Source organism: Oncorhynchus masou, chromosome 32, assembly GCF_036934945.1.
Source record: "Oncorhynchus masou masou isolate Uvic2021 chromosome 32, UVic_Omas_1.1, whole genome shotgun sequence".
Classification (NCBI taxonomy): domain Eukaryota; kingdom Metazoa; phylum Chordata; class Actinopteri; order Salmoniformes; family Salmonidae; genus Oncorhynchus; species Oncorhynchus masou.
Window position 1 is genome coordinate 13,062,865 of NC_088243.1, and position 27,658 is coordinate 13,090,522.

At 48.9% G+C, this 27,658-nt stretch overlaps 1 protein-coding gene across 1 annotated transcript in view; it reads right to left on the reverse strand.

The window, feature by feature from the left end:
- The window catches only part of LOC135525602 (metastasis-associated protein MTA1-like), a 95,940-nt gene that overhangs the window by 64,254 nt on the left and 4,028 nt on the right, over positions 1 to 27,658 (reverse strand). Inside the window, exons 3-4 of the mRNA XM_064953322.1 lie at positions 14,286 to 14,353; positions 13,256 to 13,349 (exon numbers count right to left, since the gene is read on the reverse strand). Of these exons, the coding sequence (XP_064809394.1) occupies positions 13,256 to 13,349; positions 14,286 to 14,353 (162 nt within the window). The remainder of the gene's footprint in view (positions 1 to 13,255; positions 13,350 to 14,285; positions 14,354 to 27,658) is intronic.

The following is a 27,658-nucleotide window of genomic DNA, read 5'->3' on the forward strand; positions in this document are numbered from 1 at the left end:
CCATGTACACACACACACACACCACCACCACCACCATGTACACACGCACACACACACCACCACCACCACGTACACACACACACACACACACCACCACCACCATGTACACACACACACACCACCATGTACACACACACACACCACCATGTACACACACACACACACCACCACCACCACGTACACACACACACCACCACCATGTACACACACACACACACACACACACACACACCACCACCATGTACACACACACACACACACCACCACCATGTACACACACACACACACACACACCACCACCACCATGTACACACACACACACACACCACCACCATGTACACACACACACACACCACCACCACCATGTACACACACACACAACCACCATGTACACACACACACACACAACCACCATGTACACACACACACACCACCACCACCATGTACACACACACACACACACACACCACCACCATGTACACACACACACACACACACCACCACCACCATGTACACACACACACACCACCATGTACACACACACACACACACACACCACCACCATGTACACACACACACACACACCACCATGTACACACACACACACCACCACCACCACCATGTACACACACACACAACCACCATGTACACACACACACAACCACCATGTACACACACACACACAACCACCATGTACACACACACACACACACACACAACCACCATGTACACACACACACACACCACCACCACCACCATGTACACACACACACACACACACACACAACCACCATGTACACACACACACACACACACACACACACACAACCACCATGTACACACACACACACACACACAACCACCATGTACACACACACCCACCATGTACACAAACACACACACCACACCATGTACACACACCACCATGTACACACACACACCACCACCATGTACGTACACACACACACACACCACCACCATGTACACACACACACACACACACACACACACCACCATGTACACACACACACCCACCATGTACACACACACACACACACACACCCACCATGTACACACACACACACAACCACCATGTACACACACACACACAACCACCATGTACACACACACACACAACCACCATGTACACACACACACACAACCACCATGTACACACACACACACAACCACCATGTACACACACACAACCACCATGTACACACACACAACCACCATGTACACACACACACCACCATGTACACACACACAACCACCATGTACACACACACACACCACCATGTACACACACACACCACCATGTACACACACACACACCACCATGTACACACACACACACCACCATGTACACACACACACACACCACCATGTACACACACACACACCACCACCACCATGTACACACACACACCACCATGTACACACACACACACCACCACCATGTACACACACACACACACACACACACACACACACACACCACCATGTACACACACACACACACCACCACCACCATGTACACACACACACACACACCACCACCACCATGTACACACACACACACACACCACCACCACCATGTACACACACACACACACCACCACCACCATGTACACACACACACACACCACCACCACCATGTACACACACACACACACCACCACCACCATGTACACACACACACACACACACACTACCACCATGTACACACACTACCACCATGTACACACACACACACTACCACCATGTACACACACTACCACCATGTACACACACACACACACACACACACACACCACCATGTACACACACACACACACCACCATGTACACACACACCACCATGTACACACACACACACCACCACCACGTACACACACACACCACCACCATGTACACACACACACACACACACACACACCACCATGTACACACACACACACACACCACCACCATGTACACACACACACACACACACCACCACCACCATGTACACACACACACCACCACCATGTACACACACACACACACCACCACCACCATGTACACACACACACAACCACCATGTACACACACACACACACAACCACCATGTACACACACACACACACCACCACCACCATGTACACACACACACACACCACCACCACCATGTACACACACACACACACACACCACACCACCACCACCATGTACACACACACACACACACACCACCACCACCATGTACACACACACACACCACCATGTACACACACACACACACCACCATGTACACACACACACACACACACCACCACCACCACCATGTACACACACACACACAACCATGTACACACACACACACCACCACCACCACCATGTACACACACACACAACCACCATGTACACACACACAACCACCATGTACACACACACACACACCACCATGTACACACACACACACACACACACAACCACCATGTACACACACACACACACCACCACCACCACCATGTACACACACACACACACACACACACACACAACCACCATGTACACACACACACACACACACACACACACAACCACCATGTACACACACACACACACACAACCACCATGTACACACACACCCACCATGTACACAAACACACACACCACACCATGTACACACACCACCATGTACACACACACACCACCACCACCACCATGTACGTACACACACACACACACACCACCACCATGTACACACACACACCCACCATGTACACACACACACACACCACCACCACCATGTACACACACACACACACCACCACCACCATGTACACACACACACACACCACCACCACCATGTACACACACACACACACACACTACCACCATGTACACACACTACCACCATGTACACACACACACACTACCACCATGTACACACACTACCACCATGTACACACACACACACACACACACACACCACCATGTACACACACACACACACCACCATGTACACACACACCACCATGTACACACACACACACCACCACCACCACGTACACACACACACCACCACCATGTACACACACACACACACACACACACACACACACACACACACACCACCACCATGTACACACACACACACACACCACCACCATGTACACACACACACACACACACCACCACCACCATGTACACACACACACACACACACCACCACCATGTACACACACACACACACCACCACCACCATGTACACACACACACAACCACCATGTACACACACACACACACAACCACCATGTACACACACACACACACCACCACCACGTACACACACACACACACACACACCACCACCACCACCATGTACACACACACACACACACCACCACCATGTACACACACACACACCACCATGTACACACACACACACACCACCATGTACACACACACACACACACACACCACCACCACCACCATGTACACACACACACACAACCATGTACACACACACACACCACCACCACCACCATGTACACACACACACAACCACCATGTACACACACACACAACCACCATGTACACACACACACACAACCACCATGTACACACACACACACACACACACAACCACCATGTACACACACACACACACCACCACCACCACCATGTACACACACACACACACACAACCACCATGTACACACACACACACACACACACACACAACCACCATGTACACACACACACACACACAACCACCATGTACACACACACCCACCATGTACACAAACACACACACCACACCATGTACACACACCACCATGTACACACACACACCACCACCACCACCATGTACGTACACACACACACACACACCACCACCATGTACACACACACACCCACCATGTACACACACACACACACACCCACCATGTACACACACACACACCCACCATGTACACACACACACACAACCACCATGTACACACACACACACAACCACCATGTACACACACACACACAACCACCATGTACACACACACACACAACCACCATGTACACACACACAACCACCATGTACACACACACACCACCATGTACACACACACACCACCATGTACACACATACACACACACCATGTACACACACACACACCACCATGTACACACACACCACCATGTACACACACACACACCACCATGTACACACACACACACCACCATGTACACACACACACACACCACCATGTACACACACACACACCACCACCACCATGTACACACACACACCACCACCACCATGTACACACACACCACCACCATGTACACACACACACACACACACACACACACACACACACACCACCACCATGTACACACACACACACACCACCACCACCATGTACACACACACACACACCACCACCACCATGTACACACACACACACACCACCACCACCATGTACACACACACCACCACCACCATGTACACACACACACACACCACCACCACCATGTACACACACACACACTACCACCATGTACACACACTACCACCATGTACACACACACACACTACCACCATGTACACACACACACACACACACACACACACACCACCATGTACACACACACACACACCACCATGTACACACACACACACCACCACCACCATGTACACACACACACACCACCACCACCATGTACACACACACACACACCACCACCACCACCATGTACACACACACACACCACCACCACCACCATGTACACACACACACACACCACCACCACCATGTACACACACACACACACACCACCACCACCATGTACACACACACACACACACACACACACTACCACCATGTACACACACTACCACCATGTACACACACACACACTACCACCATGTACACACACACACACCACCATGTACACACACACACCACCATGTACACACACACACACACACACACACCACCATGTACACACACACACCACCATGTACACACACACACACACACACACCACCATGTACACACACACACACACCACCATGTACACACACACACACACACACACCACCATGTACACACACACACACACACACACCACCATGTACACACACACACACACACACACCACCATGTACACACACACACACACACACACACACCACCATGTACACACACACACACCACCATGTACACACACCACCATGTACACACACCACCATGTACACACACCCACCATGTACACGCACACACACACACCACCATGTACACACACACCACCATGTACACACACACACACACACCACCATGTACACACACACACACACCACCATGTACACACACACACACCACCACCACCATGTACACACACACACACCACCACCACCACCATGTACACACACACACACCACCACCACCACCATGTACACACACACACACACCACCACCACCATGTACACACACACACACACCACCATGTACACACACACACACCACCACCACCATGTACACACACACACACACACACACTACCACCATGTACACACACTACCACCATGTACACACACACACACTACCACCATGTACACACACACACACTACCACCATGTACACACACACACACACACCACCATGTACACACACACACACACACCACCATGTACACACACACACACACACACCACCATGTACACACACACACCACCATGTACACACACACACACACCACCATGTACACACACACACACACCACCATGTACACACACACACACCACCATGTACACACACACACACACACACACACCACCATGTACACACACACACACACACACACCACCATGTACACACACACACACCACCATGTACACACACCACCATGTACACACACCACCATGTACACACACCACCATGTACACACACCCACCATGTACACGCACACACACACACCACCATGTACACACACACCACCATGTACACACACACACACACACACCACCATGTACACACACACACACACACACCACCATGTACACACACACACACACCACCATGTACACACACACACACCACCATGTACACACACACACACACCACCATGTACACACACACACCACCACACACACACACCACCACACACACACACCACCACACACACACACACACACACCACCATGTACACACACCACCACACACACACCACCATGTACACACACACCACCATGTACACACACACACACACCACCATGTACACACACACACACACCACCATGTACACACACACACACACACACACAACCATGTACACACACACACACACACACACCACCATGTACACACACACACACACACACACCACCATGTACACACACACACACACACCACCATGTACACACACACACACACACCACCATGTACACACACCCACCCCACCACGTAAACACACACACACCACCACCACGTAGACACACACACACACCACCACGTAGACACACACACACACACCACCACGTAGACACACACACACCACCACCACCACCATGTACACACACACACACACACACACAACCACCATGTACACACACACACACACACACACAACCACCATGTACACACACACACACACACACACACACACACACACACACAACCACCATGTACACACACACACACACACACACAACCACCATGTACACACACACACACACACAACCACCATGTACACACACACACACACACAACCACCATGTACACACACACACACACACAACCACCATGTACACACACACACAACCACCATGTACACACACACACACAACCACCATGTACACACACACACACAACCACCATGTACACACACACACCACCATGTACGCACACACACACCACCATGTACGCACACACACACACCATGTACGCACACACACACACCATGTACACACACACACACACCATGTACACACACACACACCACCATGTACACACACACACACCACCATGTACACACACCACCATGTACACACACACACACCACCATGTACACACACCACCATGTACACACACACACACACCACCATGTACACACACACACCACCACCACAATGTACACACACACCACCACCACCATGTACACACACACCACCACCACCATGTACACACACACACACACACTACCACCATGTACACACACTACCACCATGTACACACACTACCACCATGTACACACACACACACACCACCATGTACACACACACACACACACACCACCATGTACACACACACACACACCACCATGTACACACACACACACACACCACCATGTACACACACACACCACCACCACCATGTACACACACACACACCACCACCACCATGTACACACACACACACCACCACCACCATGTACGCACACACACACCACCACCACGTACACACACACACACACCATGTACGCACACACACACACCATGTACACACACACACACCACCATGTACACACACACACACCACCATGTACACACACCACCATGTACACACACACACACACCACCATGTACACACACACACCACCACCACAATGTACACACACACCACCACCACAATGTACACACACACACACACACTACCACCATGTACACACACTACCACCATGTACACACACACACACACCACCATGTACACACACACACACACCACCATGTACACACACACACACCACCATGTACACACACACACACACACACCACCATGTACACACACACACACACACACACCACCATGTACACACACACACACACCACCATGTACACACACACACACACCACCATGTACACACACACACACACACCACCATGTACACACACACACACCACCACCACCATGTACACACACACACACACACTACCACCATGTACACACACACACACACACTACCACCATGTACACACACACACACACACTACCACCATGTACACACACACACACACACACTACCACCATGTACACACACACACACCACCATGTACACACACACACACCACCATGTACACACACACACACCACCATGTACACACACACACACCACCATGTACACACACACACACCACCATGTACACACACACACACACACACCACCATGTACACACACACACACACACCACCATGTACACACACCCACACACACCACCATGTACACACACACACACACCACCATGTACACACACACCACCATGTACACACACACACACACACACACCATGTACACACACACACACACACACACCACCATGTACACACACACACACACCACCATGTACACACACACACACACACAACCACCATGTACACACACACACACACACAACCACCATGTACACACACACACACACACCACCATGTACACACACCACCATGTACACGCACACACACGCACCACCATGTACACACACACACACCACCATGTACACACACACACACACCACCATGTACACACACACACACACACACCACCATGTACACACACACACACACACCACCATGTACACACACACACACACACCACCATGTACACACACACACACACACCACCATGTACACACACACACACCACCATGTACACACACCACCATGTACACACACACACACACCACCATGTACACACACACACCACCACACACACACCACCATGTACACATACACACACACACCACCACACACACACCACCATGTACACACACACACACCACCATGTACACACACACACCACCATGTACACACACACACACACCACCATGTACACACACACACACACCACCATGTACACACACACACACACCACCATGTACACACACACACACCACCATGTACACACACACACACACCACCATGTACACACACACACACACACACACCACCATGTACACACACACACCACCATGTACACACACACACACACCACCATGTACACACACACACACACCACCATGTACACACACACACACACCACCATGTACACACACACACACCACCATGTACACACACACACCACCATTTACACACACACACACACCACCATGTACACACACACACACACCACCATGTACACACACACACACACACCACCACCATGTACACACACACACACACACCACCACCATGTACACACACACCACCACCATGTACACACACACACACACACTACCACCATGTACACACCCCACCACGTAAACACACACACCCACCCCACCACGTAAACACACACACACACCACCACCACGTAAACACACACACACACCATGTACACACACACACACACCACCACCATGTACATACACACCACCACCACCACCATGTACATACACACCACCACCACCATGTACACACACACCCACCCCACCACGTAAACACACACACCCACCCCACCACGTAAACACACACACCCACCCCACCAAGTAAACACACACACCCACCCCACCACGTAAACACACACACCCACCCCACCACGTAAACACACACACACACCCCACCACGTAAACACACACACACCACCACCACGTAAACACACACACCACCACCACGTAGACACACACACACACCACCACGTAGACACACACACACCCACCCCACCACGTAGACACACACACACCACCACGTAGACACACACACACCACCACGTAGACACACACACACCACCACCATGTACACACACACAAACAGCCCACCATGTACACACACGCCACCATGTACACACACACCCCACCATGTACACACACACACCTCACCATGTACACACACACACACCTCACCATGTACACACACACACACCCCACCATGTACACACACACCCCACCATGTACACACACACCCCACCATGTACACACACACACCTCACCATGTACACACACACACACCTCACCATGTACACACACACACACACACACACACCTCACCATGTACACACACACACCTCACCATGTACACACACACCTCACCATGTACACACACACACACACATCCACCTCACCATGTACACACACACACACACACACACACCCATGCAGTGAGGAGCCATTCCGTACATGCATACTTCACATATTGTAAATGTTTGTCTGAGTCTTGCATCCCAAATGGCACCCAATTCCCTACATAGTGCACTAAGAAGCAGTGTGTCATTTGTGACCCAGGTCGGGAGTAGGTGGAAGGACCCAGGTCGGGAGTAGGTGGAAGGACCCAGGTCGGGAGTAGGTGGAAGGACCCAGGTCGGGAGTAGGTGGAAGGACCCAGGTCGGGAGTAGGTGGAAGGACCCAGGTCGGGAGTAGGTGGAAGGACCCAGGTCGGGAGTAGGTGGAAGGACCCAGGTCGGGAGTAGGTGGAAGGACCCAGGTCGGGAGTAGGTGGAAGGACCCAGGTCGGGAGTAGGTGGAAGGACCCAGGTCGGGAGTAGGTGGAAGGACCCAGGTCGGGAGTAGGTGGAAGGACCCAGGTCGGGAGTAGGTGGAAGGACGCAGGTCGAAGATACAGTACACAGCTAGCTACAGCCGCTAACACTGCAGAGCCAGCTCTCTCTCACACACACACACACACACGGATGAGTACACAGTTACGCTGGCCTGAAAATAGTCATTCACACACAGTTCTGCTTAAATGAGCAAACGTAAACAAACACTGACATTTGCCTAGACTAGTCTAGGACTAATACAGAGGTATTAGCTGTGCTCGAATACCCATACTAACATACTGTATACTACATACTATTAGTTAATTTTAGTATGCTGTAAACTAACGGTATCCTTTCAGTTGAGCATACTAGCGCTTCACCTAGTCCACCGGAAGTTGATGCTGTTGCTATGCAACCTCTTGCTAGCTTGTTAGCATAACAAATTACTAGCTAGACTTCGAGTGTGTTCAGTAAATTCAATCTCAAGTGCCAGGGTGCGCTCTGGGTGTTTGTATATTCAGGGCGTTGTTAGATTGTCAGTTTATAAATTCAGAGCATTTTGCTCTTGGAGTGTTCAGAGCGCACACTGGACGCTCTGGCCGAGGAGAATGGTTGATCCGAGCGTACTGACCTCAGAACGGCAGTAAAGCACCCAAACTAACTGGCTAAAGTTGGCTAGCTATTCCCAGACACAAATGAGAGAACACATCACTCTGACCATTTTACTCACCCTAGCAGAGCTGGTTAGGCTGTTTTCATGTTATCTAGAGCCGTTGGTGACTGTAACTGTTCTGCTGGCAACAATTTAATTACACTGTTTTACTGACGTTTACTGACACCGGCCACATTCAACGGGTGTTCTGAGCTCTGCCTCTGGCAGTCAAACGAGAATGCTCTGTGATTGGAGTAGATAGCCAGAGCGAATTTACGAACAAATCCAAAAACGACTATGCCAAGCTATGAATGACATGAATAATCAAGTCAATATACATTGGTTAGTTAGTTAGATAGCATGAAGTAAATATACTGGCAAGTTCGATGTACTAGTAGCCAACTAACGTTACAGTAGGTAGCAAACATAGCATATCATTAATGTAAACTCACCCCATTCCGTACAATGCGCAACCGCAACATTCAAACGAGGCTACAAAGAAAACTAATGGGACTGTAGCGACTCTTGACGTCAAAATCGAGGGTGGGAACTAGGCTTCTATTCAAGCGTTGATCGACATGGTAATGGCTCTATAGTATTGGAGAAAAGTTTTTTTTTAAACGGACCCTCCGTTACATCTTGACGTGTCATGTCGTAACGTACAGCACGCATAAAGCAACTATTTCTGTCTTACAATCTCTCTCCACCAGGTGTAGCACTTCTCTCATCCTTTAAAAACAAGAAATGGACAGTGACGGGGTTAAGGGGGGATACCTAATCATTTTTTTCGTCATCATTGCATGCAATCATCATTCTCAAAGCCGCTGTTGACTTCTAAGATCACTTTAGCACCGCCCTAAAAACCCGATTCAAATTCGACACAAACCTTCAAATAGGTATGTAATGACACATTATATATCTTTATAGTGTTTTATTTACATTTTAGAGGCGATAAGGTGATAAGTTGGACAGATCGAGTGAAATCAATTTTCCCACACAACATCTGTCCTTGTCACTACCACGCATTAGTTTCGCTTCCCCACCCGCCATTTTTAAAAAGACCTGACGGGGATCATTGCCTGCTTGAATTATACAGAAACAAGCAGCGTTTAGGTCATGTAATTGATTCTGTTGGAAAGGAGAGAAATTGTGTTGACATTACAGTTGAACTGGAAGTATTACGTTTTTGGGGCGCTAAAATAAGGGCAATTGTACGGACCAAGGCGATGTACAGTTTACGTTACAGCAGTATGTACTGGGTATGCGGTTTGTAAGCTAACAAATTGTCAGACAACATAACGTGTAATGTAACTTATTTGAAAAGTAATTTGTGTATTACATTACTCAACATTTTATTTACATTTGTTATAATTGGTTAAAGCAATAAAGATTAAATACAGTTAAATTAATATATAAAGCAAGGAATTTGTATACCCTCTCATCGGACTTCGGCTGCATATTTTTCGCCATTTTCTTCAAATCTGAAAACATTGAAGCCACGCCCATTTTCTGAAGAATTGCTTTATGGGCCTTAAAAGCACAGAAATAGTGTCCACTGCGTGTATACTTCGTATTTTAGTACGACTTCCGGGAACTTTTGGCATAGCAACTATATCCTCAATTCACATCACAAATACAGTTAGTATGAATATTTGAACACAGCTATTGTCTTTCATTATACATGACAGAACTCATCAGATTTAAATATGCCATTGAATTTTTATATTTGACCTTTATTTAACTAGGCAAGTCGGTTAAGAACAAATTCTTATTTTCAGTGACGGCCTAGGAACAGTGGGTTAACTGCCTGTTCAGGGGCAGAACGACAGATTTGTACCTTGTCAGCTCGGGGTTGCAACCTTTCGGTTACTAGTCCAACGCTCTAACCACTGGGCTACCCTGCCGCCCCAACAGTTCAGTCCAACCATCTCTCTGTGAACTAGCCTATACAAGGGAATGAAGTGGCATTGGATGCTGAATGGTGCTTAGTCAATCAGTGTAGAGGGAACTGGTCTCTATTGCAAGAGGTTTAATCTGAATGACAATAGCTTAACCTGTATAAATAAAGGGGATTTGAACGCTGACATTCAATGTTGAACAGTCACAGTGGTTAGCTGGTGAAGAAATAGTGGACTCGTGCGTGTCACTCACGTGCGTGTTTGTCAGCGAGGGCGATGAGCGTTGAGGAGATGTCTCTGCGTCGGTAGAAACAGACCACTTTAGCCTCCACGTTTCCATTGGCCGTCTGTAAACAATACGGGACAGAGAGAGAGAACTGAAGACTGGGGGTTGCCATGGTAACTGACCACAAGCCGTGCGCCTGCCACACCGTCATTGGTCACACACACACACACACACGTGTCGAGTTGGAGTTCAGGTTTTCTTACGATATCAGAATGAACAGAAACTCTGGTGAAGTCTGGTGAGCAACAGTAGAACTAGGCTAGGTTATATAATAACTATGCTACAAGAAGTAATTTACATGGCAGTGTTGATTGATCAAAGTGGGGTGACTAATGATTTATGGTGTTAAACCTCGTCACCTTCTCAAACCATATTGGAGAAGATCCAAGGGCCCTCCCCTCTGACCTTCTCTTCCAATGCATTTTTTTTTAGGAATGGAAGAAAGGAGGAAGCAAGGGAGACTATTTGAGACTATTTGGGAAAGAGCCACTGCTATGCCGGTCTGGGCAGACTGACAGTGGCGTGAGTGAGTACAGCAGCTTAGCTCGGCCTAGGGTCAGGTCTGTGTCCATCTATTAAAGGGACACTTCGGATTTTGACAATGATTGGCACTTTATCTACTTCCTCAGAGTCAGATGAACTCGTGGATACCATTTGTATGTCTCTGTGTCCAGTATGAAGGATGTAAGAGGTAGTTTTGTGAGTCAATGCTAACTATTATTAGCGCAATGACTGGAAGTCTATGGGTATCTGCTAGCAATTGCGCTAGCGCTAGTTTGCAACTTCCTTCAAATGGCACACAGAAACATAAAAATGGTATCCACGAGGTCCTCTGACTCTTGGGAAGTAGATAAAAGGGCCAAAATCCCGAAGTGTTCCTTTAATCACAGCAGACAGACACTAGTCTCCAGTACCTTCAAACAGCCAAATATTGAGGATAGTTGGCACCTGTCTGGACTCGAGAGACTTCGCGCGCACACACACACCACGGTCTCACCTTGTTGAGCTCTTCTATCCGCCGGATCAGCAGTGGGTTACTGGATGAGTTTTCAAAATAAACATAATCTGTGGAGGAAGAGGGAAGAAAGGAGGGAGAGAACGTCAGTACAGTGTCTTAACAAGGTTACTCTGTATATCCAACTGACAGACAGTGGCAACTGGATTCTCACTGAGTGGTTTAGCCCCTCTGACCAATGGATAACTTCAATAGCTTATAGCTTGTTGTACAGTAAATCAAAACACGTGCCGACCGACAATTCAATAGTTCTTTTCCTTTTTCCATTTCCAGCTCCCTCTATCTCAGTCGGTGCTCTAGACCCAGCTCCTTCTCTCCCCTCTCCCATTGCTCTCCTATTCCTTCCCCTCCCATTGCTCTCCTATCCCCTCCCATTGCTCTCCTATTCCTTCCCCTCCCATTGCTCTCCTATTCCTTCCCCTCCCATTGCTCTCCTATTCCCTCCCATTGCTCTCCTATTCCTTCCCCTCCCATTGCTCTCCTATTCCCTCCCATTGCTCTCCTATTCCTTCCCCTCCCATTGCTCTCATATTCCTTCCCCTCCCATTGCTCTCCTATTCCCTCCCATTGCTCTCCTATTCCTTCCCCTCCCATTGCTCTCCTATTCCTTCCTCTCCCATTGCTCTCCTATCCCCTCCCATTGCTCTCCTATTCCTTCCCCTCCCATTGCTCTCCTATTCCTATCCCCTCCCATTGCTCTCCTATTCCTTCCCCTCCCATTGGTCTCCTATTCCTTCCCCTCCCATTGGTCTCCTATTCCTTCCCCTCCCATTGGTCTCCTATTCCTTCCCCTCCCATTGCTCTCCTATCCCCTCCCATTGCTCTCCTATTCCTTCCCCTCCCATTGCTCTCCTATTCCTATCCCTCCCATTGCTCTCCTATTCCTTCCCTCCCATTGGTCTCCTATTCCTTCCCCTCCCATTGCTCTCCTATTCCTATCCCCTCCCATTGCTCTCCTATTCCTTTCCCTCCCATTGCTCTCCTATTCCTTCCCCTCCCATTGCTCTCCTATTCCCTCCCATTGCTCTCCTATTCCTTCCCCTCCCATTGCTCTCCTATTCCCTCCCATTGCTCTCCTATTCCTTCCCATTGCTCTCCTATTCCTTCCCCTCCCATTGCTCTCCTATCCACTCCCATTGCTCTCCTATCCCCTCCCATTGCTCTCCTATTCCTTCCCCTCCCATTGCTCTCCTATTCCTTCCCCTCCCATTGCTCTCCTATTCCTTCCCCTCCCATTGCTCTCCTATTCCTTCCACTCCCATTGCTCTCCTATCCACTCCCTCTCCCATTGCTCTCCTATCCACTCCCATTGCTCTCCTATTCCTTCCCCTCCCATTGCTCTCCTATTCCTTCCCCTCCCATTGCTCTCCTATTCCTTCCCCTCCCATTGCTCTCCTATCCCCTCCCATTGCTCTCCTATTCCTTCCCCTCCCATTGCTCTCCTATTCCTTCCCCTCCCATTGCTCTCCTATTCCTTCCCCTCCCATTGCTCTCCTATTCCTTCCCCTCCCATTGCTCTCCTATTCCTTCCCCTCCCATTGCTCTCCTATTCCTTCCCCTCCCATTGCTCTCCTATTCCTTCCCCTCCCATTGCTCTCCTATTCCTTCCACTCCCATTGCTCTCCTATCCACTCCCTCTCCCATTGCTCTCCTATCCACTCCCATTGCTCTCCTATTCCTTCCCCTCCCATTGCTCTCCTATTCCTATCCCCTCCCATTGCTCTCCTATTCCTTCCCCTCCCATTGGTCTCCTATTCCTTCCCCTCCCATTGGTCTCCTATTCCTTCCCCTCCCATTGGTCTCCTATCCCCTCCCATTGCTCTCCTATCCCCTCCCATTGCTCTCCTATCCCCTCCCATTGCTCTCCTATTCCTTCCCCTCCCATTGCTCTCCTATTCCTATCCCCTCCCATTGCTCTCCTATTCCTTCCCCTCCCATTGCTCTCCTATTCCTATCCCCTCCCATTGCTCTCCTATTCCTATCCCCTCCCATTGCTCTCCTATTCCTTCCCCTCCCATTGCTCTCCTATTCCTTCCCCTCCCATTGCTCTCCTATTCCTTCCCCTCCCATTGCTCTCCTATTCCCTCCCATTGCTCTCCTATTCCTTCCCCTCCCATTGCTCTCCTATTCCCTCCCATTGCTCTCCTATTCCTTCCCATTGCTCTCCTATTCCTTCCCCTCCCATTGCTCTCCTATTCCTTCCCCTCCCATTGCTCTCCTATTCCCTCCCATTGCTCTCCTATTCCTTCCCCTCCCATTGCTCTCATATTCCTTCCCCTCCCATTGCTCTCCTATTCCTTCCCCTCCCATTGCTCTCCTATTCCTTCCCCTCCCATTGCTCTCCTATTCCTATCCCCTCCCATTGCTCTCCTATTCCTTCCCCTCCCATTGGTCTCCTATTCCTTCCCCTCCCATTGCTCTCCTAATCCTTCTCCTCCCATTGCTCTCCTATCCCCTCCCATTGCTCTCCTATTCCTTCCCCTCCCATTGGTCTCCTATCCCCTCCCATTGCTCTCCTATCCCCTCCCATTGCTCTCCTATCCACTCCCATTGCTCTCCTATTCCTTCCCCTCCCATTGGTCTCCTATCCCCTCCCATTGCTCTCCTATCCCCTCCCATTGCTCTCCTATCCCCTCCCATTGCTCTCCTATTCCTTCCCCTCCCATTGGTCTCCTATCCCCTCCCATTGCTCTCCTATCCCCTCCCATTGCTCTCCTATCCCCCCATTGCTCTCCTATCCACTCCCATTGCTCTCCTATTCCTTCCCCTCCCATTGCTCTCCTATTCCTTCCACTCCCATTGCTCTCCTATCCACTCCCTCTCCCATTGCTCTCCTATCCACTCCCATTGCTCTCCTATTCCTTCCCCTCCCATTGCTCTCCTATTCCTTCCCCTCCCATTGCTCTCCTATCCCCTCCCATTGCTCTCCTATCCCCTCCCATTGCTCTCCTATTCCTTCCCCTCCCATTGGTCTCCTATCCCCTCCCATTGCTCTCCTATCCCCTCCCATTGCTCTCCTATCCCCCCCCATTGCTCTCCTATCCACTCCCATTGCTCTCCTATTCCTTCCCCTCCCATTGCTCTCCTATTCCTTCCACTCCCATTGCTCTCCTATCCACTCCCTCTCCCATTGCTCTCCTATCCACTCCCATTGCTCTCCTATTCCTTCCCCTCCCATTGCTCTCCTATTCCTTCCCCTCCCATTGCTCTCCTATCCCCTCCCATTGCTCTCCTATCCCCTCCCATTGCTCTCCTATTGCCTTCCCCTCCCATTGCTCTCCTATCCCCTCCCATTGCTCTCCTATCCCCTCCCATTGCTCCCATTGCTATCCCCCCCCCATTGCTCTCCTATCCACTCCCATTGCTCTCCTATTCCTTCCCCTCCCATTGCTCTCCCATTGCTCTCCTATTCCTTCCACTCCCATTGCTCTCCTATCCACTCCCTCTCCCATTGCTCTCCTATCCACTCCCATTGCTCTCCTATTCCTTCCCCTCCCATTGCTCTCCTATTCCTTCCCCTCCCATTGCTCTCCTATCCCCTCCCATTGCTCTCCTATCCCCTCCCATTGCTCTCCTATTCCTTCCCCTCCCATTGCTCTCCTATCCCCTCCCATTGCTCTCCTATCCCCTCCCATTGCTCTCCTATCCCCGCCCATTGCTCTCCTATCCACTCCCATTGCTCTCCTATTCCTTCCCCTCCCATTGCTCTCCTATTCCTTCCACTCCCATTGCTCTCCTATCCACTCCCTCTCCCATTGCTCTCCTATCCACTCCCATTGCTCTCCTATTCCTTCCCCTCCCATTGCTCTCCTATTCCTTCCCCTCCCATTGCTCTCCTATCCCCTCCCATTGCTCTCCTATCCCCATTGCCTCCCATTGCTCTCCTATCCTCCCCATTGCTCTCCTATCCCCCCTCCCATTGCTCTCTTCCCCCCCCCATTGCTCTCCTATTCCTTCCCCTCCCATTGCTCTCCTATCCCCTCCCATTGCTCTCCTATCCCCTACCATTGCTCTCCTATTCCTTCCCCTCCCATTGCTCTCCTATTCCTTCCCCTCCCATTGCTCTCCTATTCCTTCCCCTCCCATTGCTCTCCTATTCCTTCCCCTCCCATTGCTCTCCTATTCCTTCCCTCCCATTGCTCTCCTATTCCTTCCCCTCCCATTGCTCTCCTATTCCTTCCCCTCCCATTGCTCTCCTATCCACTCCCATTGCTCTCCTATTCCTTCCACTCCCATTGCTCTCCTATTCCTTCCCCTCCCATTGCTCTCCTATCCCCTCCCATTGCTCTCCTATCCACTCCCATTGCTCTCCTATCCACTCCCATTGCTCTCCTATTCCTTCCCCTCCCATTGCTCTCCTATCCCCTCCCATTGCTCTCCTATTCCTTCCCCTCCCATTGCTCTCCTATTCCTTCCCCTCCCATTGCTCTCCTATTCCTTCCCCTCCCATTGCTCTCCTATTCCCCTTCCCTCCCATTGCTCTCCTATTCCTTCCCCTCCCATTGCTCTCCCTATTCCTTCCCCTCCCATTGCTCTCCTATCCCCTCCCATTGCTCTCCTATTCCTTCCCCTCCCATTGCTCTCCTATTCCTTCCCCTCCCATTGCTCTCCTATTCCTTCCCCTCCCATTGCTCTCCTATTCCTTCCCCTCCCATTGCTCTCCTATTCCTTCCCCTCCCATTGCTCTCCTATTCCTTCCCCTCCCATTGCTCTCCTATTCCTTCCCCTCCCATTGCTCTCCTATTCCTTCCCTCCCATTGCTCTCCTATTCCTTCTCCTCCCATTGCTCTCCTATTCCTTCCCCTCCCATTGCTCTCCTATTCCTTCCCCTCCCATTGCTCTCCTATTCCTTCCACTCCCATTGCTCTCCTATCCACTCCCATTGCTCTCCTATTCCTTCCCCTCCCATTGCTCTCCTATTCCTTCCCCTCCTATTCCTTCCCCTCCCATTGCTCTCCCTATTCCTTCCCCTCCCATTGCTCTCCCTATTCCTTCCCCTCCCATTGCTCTCCTATCCCCTCCCCTCCCATTGCTCTCCTATCCCCTCCCCTCCCATTGCTCTCCTATCCCCTCCCATTGCTCTCCTATTCCTTCCCCTCCCATTGCTCTCCTATTCCTTCCCCTCACATTGCTCTCCTATTCCTTCCACTCCCATTGCTCTCCTATCCACTCCCATTGCTCTCCTATTCCTTCCCCTCCCATTGCTCTCCTATTCCTTCCACTCCCATTGCTCTCCTATTCCTTCTCCTCCCATTGCTCTCCTATCCCCTCCCATTGCTCTCCTATTCCTTCCCCTCCCATTGCTCTCCTATTCCTTCCCCTCCCATTGCTCTCCTATTCCTTCCCCTCCCATTGCTCTCCTATTCCTTCTCCTCCCATTGCTCTCCTATCCCCTCCCATTGCTCTCCTATTCCTTCCCCTCCCATTGCTCTCCTAATCCTTCTCCTCCCATTGCTCTCCTATCCCCTCCCATTGCTCTCCTATTCCTTCCCCTCCCATTGCTCTCCTATCCCCTCTCCCATTGCTCTCCTATTCCTTCTCCTCCCATTGCTCTCCTATTCCTTCTCCTCCCATTGCTCTCCTATCCCCTCCCATTGCTCTCCTATTCCTTCCCCTACCATTGCTCTCCTATTCCTTCCCCTCCCATTGCTCTCCTATTCCTTCCCCTCCCATTGCTCTCCTATCCCCTCCCATTGCTCTCCTATCCCCTCCCATTGCTCTCCTCCCCCCTCCCCCTGCTCTCCTCCCCTCTCCCCCTGCTCTCCTCCCCTCTCCCCCTGCTCTCCTCCCTCTGCTCTCCTCCTCTCCCATCCCCACTTGCTCTCCCCTACTCTCTCTGCTCTCCTATCCCCTCCCCACCTGCTCTCCCCTACTCTCTCTGCTCTCCTATCCCCTCCCCACCTGCTCTCCCCTACTCTCTCTGTTCTCCTATCCCATCTCCCCCTGCTCTCCTCCATCCCCTCCCTCTGCTCTCCTCCTCCTCCTCTTCCCCTGCTCTCTCATCCCTCTCCCCTCTGCCACTTCTCTCCCATCCATCCCCTGCTCTCCTATCCCCTCCCCTCTTGCTCTGCTCTCCCATCCATCCTTTGCTCTCCCACCCCCAGCCCCACTTTCCCATCCGCCGCTTCTCTCCCATCCCCCCTGCTCTCCCCTCCCATTGCTCTCCCCCCTCCCCCCTGCTCTCTTATCCCCTCCACCCTGCTCTCCTACCCCAATGCTCTCCCCTATCCCTTCTCCCCTGCTCTCCCATCCCCCTCCAATCCCCCCTGCTCTCCATCCCCCTCTCATTGCCCCCCTCCCCCTGCTCTCCTATCCCCTCCACCCTGCTCTCCTGACACAATGCTCTCCCCTCCCCCACTCCTCTCTCCCTGATCTTGGCCCAGCTCCAGGCCCATAGCAGCCTCAGTACTCAGCCTGACATCCCTTTAGGCCCTGGGCTTGGTAGGGTGCCTAGTCTTAACCCTGCATGCGTCTTGGCTAACGTCAGATTATCACACCGCACACTTGGTAGGCTGCCTGGAGCTAAACCCTCCCTCGTCTCCTCCTCTATTCCCCTACATCCATTCACTCTCATCCTCCTCCACCCCCCCAACCTTCCGTAGTCTACCCTACTCTCTCACCCCTCCACAGTCTACTCCCACCCCCTCAACCCTCCATAGTCTACCCTACTCTCTCACCCCTCCACAGTCTACTCCCACCCCCTCAAATCTCCCCCCTCCACACTACCTAGACTAAGCCCTCCAACGTCCCCCCTCCACGCTCCCTAGTCGACCCCTATCCAGGCCTCCCATTTTCATGCCTTGCAGCAAAAGTGGCTGTTGTGCCATGAACATAATAATTATAATTCCATTCTCCCGTCTGCCAATCACCCTGTTCCGAAGCACCTCTCACTCACATGGCTCTTTCAGATATCTCAATTCTTATTAGCCAATGCCCGTCACATGATCGGGTCCTTCTCACAGGCATCGCAGCTCCGAAGTAGGCTACTAGTGAAGACAGATCAGGGAGGAAACGGAGCACATCCTTATCAAATTCGAAGACGGTAGAAGAACTGTCCACATTTACTTTTCGTAAGCAAACAAGATGAGTAACAAACAACAAAAGCACTAGCCTGTCAATCTACTGTCCCCCATAGTACAAAAGTTGACCAATTCTATCAGTCAGCTTGTCATTCCGGGTGAGAAATAAAGACTCCAAAAAGACTGGGACAGTTGTGTGACGATAGATTCCAAATGAATAAACCCACTGTACATCAAAAACATTTTTTTTTTAAACAATTACACTGATGCAACAGATCAGAACATTTAGCTTAAAATGTTGATAAGCTATTAGGCTATTTCTTCACATTATGAGCGGAGCAACGCGCACAAGCCAGTAAGCCATGTCTATAAGCACGAATGTTCCTTAATGCAAGTAGCGGGAATACACCGTTCTCCAAATTGCGCCGCAAATGAGAGCGGTTTCATAAATGCGAGATGAAAATCTCCTTTAGAAATGTAGAAAGAGAGAAAATGTAGAAAGAGAGAAGATGTAGAAATGCAACAACTAGCACAGGGTTGTTAATATCACTCGGGAGTGTGTCTTTGGCTGCTGGACAACAAAGGAAAATTGAGAACATGAGAGAAATACTGGTTTAAATGGCATATGAGGAAGTGCTTATAAAACAATCCTCTTAACATCCCTATGGTCAGAACATGGTAAAAAAAAATGTATACAGTGCCTTGTGAAAGTATACGGCCCCCTTGAACTTTGCGACCTTTTGCCACATTTCAGGCTTCAAACATAAAGATATAAAACTATTTTTTTGTGAAGAATCAACAACAAGTGGGACACAATCATGAAGTGGAATGACATTTATTGGATATTTCAAACTTTAACAAATCAAAAACTGAAAAATTGGGCGTGCAAAATTATTCAGCCCCCCTTAAGTTAATACTTTGTAGCGCCACCTTTTGCTGCGATTACAGCTGTAAGTCGCTTGGGGTATGTCTATCAGTTTTGCACATCGAGAGACTCAAATTTTTTCCCATTCCTCCTTGCAAAACAGCTCGAGCTCAGTGAGGTTGGATGGAGAGCATTTGTGAACAGCAGTTTTCAGTTCTTTCCAGATTCTCGATTGGATTCAGGTCTGGACTTTGACGTGGCCATTCTAACACCTGGATATGTTTATTTTTGAACCATTCCATTGTAGATTTTGCTTTATGTTTTGGATCATTGTCTTGTTGGAAGACAAATCTCCGTCCCAGTCTCAGGTCTTTTGCAGACTCCATCAGGTTTTCTTCCAGAATGGTCCTGTATTTGGCTCCATCCATCTTCCCATCAATTTTAACCATCTTCCCTGTCCCTGCTAAAGACAAGCAGGCCCAAACCATGATGCTGCCACCACCATGTTTGACAGTGGGGATGGTGTGGTCAGGGTGATGAGCTGTGTTGCTTTTACGCCAAACATAACATTTTGCATTGTTGCCAAAAAGTTAAATTTTGGTTTCATCTGACCAGAGCACCTTCTTCCACATGTTTGGTGTGTCTCCCAGGTGGCTTGTAGCAAACTTTAAACAACACTTTTTATGGATATCTTTAAGAAATGGCTTTCTTCTTGCCACTCTTCCATAAAGGCCAGATTTGTGCAATATACGACTGATTGTTGTCCTATGGACAGAGTCTCCCACCTCAGCTGTAGATCTCTGCAGTTCATCCAGAGTGATCATGGGCCTCTTGGCTGCATCTCTGTTCAGTCTTCTCCTTGTATGAGCTGAAAGTTTAGAGGGACGGCCAGGTCTTGGTAGATTTGCAGTGGTCTGATACTCCTTCCATTTCAATATTATCGCTTGCACAGTGTTCCTTGGGATGTTTAAAGCTTGGGAAATCTTTTTGTATCCAAATCCGGCTTTACACTTCTTCACAACAGTATCTCGGACCTGCCTGGTGTGTTCCTTGTTCTTCATGATGCTCTCTACGCTTTTAACGGACCTCTGAGACTATCACAGTGCAGGTGCATTTATACGGAGACTTGATTACACACAGGTGGATTGTATTTATCATCATTAGTCATTTAGGTCAACATTGGATCATTCAGATATCCTCACTGAACTTCTGGAGAGAGTTTGCTACACTGAAAGTAAAGGGGCTGAATAATTTTGCACGCCCAATTTTTCAGTTTTTGATTTGTTAAAAAGTTTGAAATATCCAATAAATGTCGTTCCACTTCATGATTGTGTCCCACTTGTTGTTGATTCTTCACAAAAAAATAAATTTTTATATCTTTATGTTTGAAGCCTGAAATGTGGCAAAAGGTCGCAAAGTTCAAGGGGGCCGAATACTTTCGCAAGGCACTGTCTGTCTGTCTATATACACACACACATATGTATGTATGTATGCATGTATACACACATATGTATGTATGTATGCATGTATACACACATATGTATGTATGTATGTATGTATGTATGCACTCACACACAGACACACACACACATACATACATACATATATGTCCACTCTCCCAGGAAGGGAGGAACACACACACACATACTTCAGGGTCCATGTAAACAAAGAGTGAGAGAAAGATGGGATGGGAGAGAGAAAGAGAGAGGGGCTCCTAGAAAAACAACAACATACAAGCAGAAAACTGTTATACGGGCCAAAATACAGAACATGCTCCATGCAGACCAAACTGTCTGCCTACCATCCTGCCATCTCAGCCTACATGTGCCCACAGCCAGCGTCTGCTACACCCACCCCTCCCCCACTGCCAGCCTCAGCCAATCACGGGCCCTCATTAACCGCTACGTCACAGTGCAGTCAAATATCCTCTGAGCCAATCATACCATGTTGCTGAGCTGAGACCCAAAGAGACAGTCAGCCCGCTCTGAGTGGAACCAAACCAGGCCAGAGTCAGACAGAAAGACAGACATGTAGAGAGACGGACAAACAGAGGCGGAATTAGAAAGAGCCAGACAGACATCGAATGACAGATGAGCAGAAATAAGTAAATAAGTAAGCAATTAAAAACAGACAAAGACATGGGCACAGGGACTAGCGGGAAAAACAGATGAGAGGTAGAGAACATCCTCCCACGCAAGTCCAGTCCACACTTACACAGCGGTATGTTCTTGTGGAGAGGAGCAGACACCACAGGCCATATCAGGGTCAGTCTCAGTGTGCAGGGATATGGTATGGGGGTAACTATGGCAATGGCAGTCAGGTAATTCAATCCCCCACTGAACCTATCACACTCTTCGTTTCCCACTTACTCTCCAACTCCCATATACACTCGGTCCATCCATCTCACTAAAATAGGTCCTGCGTTTCCTCTTATGAACAACAGCCGAACATACTATGATAACCTGTGCTGTCCATGACTGTTGGGAAATAGGTGGAGGCGATGCCTTCTATCAGAGACACACGGTGTCATGTTCTCTCTCTCTCTCTAGAACCTGCAGCAATCCTGCTGGCAATCTATGCTGTGTGTTTACCACCTGTGTGATGGAGTCTGTTCGGCTCCATGGAGACGCAGTGTGTGTGTGTGTGTGTGTGTGTGTGTACAGTTGTGCCCACCTCTGGCCGCAGGTAATTTGTTTGTCACCTAACCATCACACAATATGTTACTGATCTGCTGAGGAAATGTTTTACAGTTATTTCTGCTGTTATATATCACATCTCTATCACAGTGACTGGCCGTCGGGGGACTTGTCACTGAAGACAGTGATGCTCTTTGTCCTAACAGTGTTCTTCATCGAAACATCGATCCCACCATGGGCTGTCTCTGCATGACATGAAGCCTATTCTGATGAGCCAATCCCATTTGTCAGGAAGATGCCATGTGACCGTGCCATGGGTTGGTTTTTTTTCCACAGGAGAGCCAATCCAACTAAACACTTAGTAGAGCTTGTTCAAGCAACTAGCTGGATCCTCTCCTGGCCTTTGATCCCAGGGCCTGAGACTACACGCCTACAGTGAAAGTATGCATGATGGCAATTAGGTGATAATTTAGTGTGAGCCAAGAAAATAAGCTGAAGATGCCAGGTAGATAATGCTGATCAAGCAACTCTGGTTAACTCGCATCTGATGTAAGGAGGAAGGGTACAATGGGTTTTGTTAAGGGTAATGTTCAGGGACACTCAATGCCAGGACAACTAATCTGTTTTGGATATTATGATGGTACAGGTAACTGCCAAAATAATGGAAACATTTAAGTAAATGAGGGTTACAAAGTATATTGAAAGCAGGTGCTCCCACACAGGTATGGTTCCTAAGTTAATGAAGCAATTAACATCCAAACATGCTTTAGGATCATCTATAAAAATGCTGGGGAGGCCATTATTTTGACTACCATGGATGGGATGACAATGTCCCCATCCACAGGGCACGAGTCGCCACTGAATGGTTTGAAATGCATGAAAACGATGTAAACCATTCGCAATGGCTGTCTCAGTCACCAGATCTCAACGTAATTTAACACTTACGGGAGATTCTGGAATGGCGTCTGACACAGCGTTTTTCCACCACCATCAAAAAACAAAATTCTTGTGAAGAAGTGTCGCATCCTTCCAATAGAGTTCCAGACATTGGTAGAATCTACACCACGTGCATTGAAGCTGTTCTGGCTCCTTGAGGCCCAATGCCCTACTTATATATATATATATATATGTTGGTGTTTTCTTTATTTTGGCAGTTACCTGTAGTTCACAATAATGATGTGTGACTAACATCCAACAATGACCATCCAGACTCCTGTTTTAAAAATGTTCCTTGGGTTTTGGAGGATGAAATGTTCAGGGTACCTAAATGCCAGAGGTGGCTCTCTCTCTCCGGAAGAGTGATGTACTAGAAAAGACAAATGATCTATTGGATGAGGGCCTCCCGGGTGGCGCAGTGGTCTAAGGCCTGATCTAATGGGGGAAACAAAGACATTAGGGCCTGGCAAGCGTACTGTGTTCATACTTCAGCCACAAGGAAAGTCCTCAGTGCCTCTGATGATCTAGCATTGTCTTGCTAAGTGTTGGCCATCTTTGAGAGGAGCCAGGTTTGTTTTGATGCCAGCCAAGCCCTTAGACTGGAGGAGGGGACAAGGCAGCCAGAGGCATCTGTTTTATCCTGGATCCTTGCACAGAGCTTCAAAGCGTGTCATGGGTGCTTCTTCTTCGTCTTTGTTCACTAACATGTGGGACTCTCGTCAGAACCCTAATTGTGACCAAAGCCATTTCTGAACATCAGTGTACTGCCATTGTACCGAAGAGCTAAGGCAATGACTGGGGTGGTAGGTCCAAACAGGAGACCTATGGTGAATGTATAGGGTCAGAAGAGAACCGTCCACCACTTGGTGCCTGGTTCCTCCCTAGTTTCCAGCCTTCTAGGGAGTTATTCCTGGCCACCATGCTTCTGCATTGCTTGCTCTTTTGGGTTCTAGGCTGGGTAACTGCTGATGTAAAAAGAGTTTTATAAATATTATTGACATGGAAATTCAAAACCATTTCCCTCCTTAAAATCTAGGCCTACTTTTACTATCTTGGTACTGATTGATTGGCCATAAATCAGAGCTTCTTGAGAAACTATCAAACAGTTCCATCATTCCTAAAATGAGTGTAAAGCAGTAGTGAATCTACCGTCAAAAGTTGCATTTCCAGCTATCAATTAAAATGAGGGGGGGTGTAGCTCCTCTCAGTGTCTCAGAAGAGGAGTGGCTTCAATTCACCTGTTTCCACAACAACTCATGGGTCTCTTCTATACAGCAGCATGGGCCTGATCGCATGCAGACAGGCACAACAACACACACAATCCTCACCATTTCAACACAGTGCCTGAACCAAACCATTTCATTAAAAATAGCCTAACAGTGAGTTGTCTCACTTGTCTGAAAAACAACTTGTTCAGAACAGCCGACAGCCAGTTGACATGTATGAATAATAAGAGTGTATGTATGAATAATAAGAGTGGGAAGACTAGGCTGTGTTGTTATATAGTATTGTCTCCTCCATGACTGGTCCCATTGACCCCATCTGTCACATTCACAATCTACAACTGGTGCTGCTGACACTGTTGTTGAGGTTATGGAATTTTGGATGATGGTTATTGGTCAGCAAAATGACCGTGGTCACCGTTATCAATTGTTTGAAAACATTTTTTAAAAACAGAACAAAAATATAAAAACGCAACATGTACAGTGTTTGTCCAATGTTTTATGAGCTGAAATAAAAGATCCCAGAAATGTTACAGACGCACAAAGCTTATTTCTCTCAAAATGTTGTGCACAAATGTGTTTGCATTCCTGTTAGTGAGCATTTCTCCAATGCCAAGATAATCCATCCACCTGACAGGTGTGGCATATCAAGAAGATGATTAAACAGCATGATCAT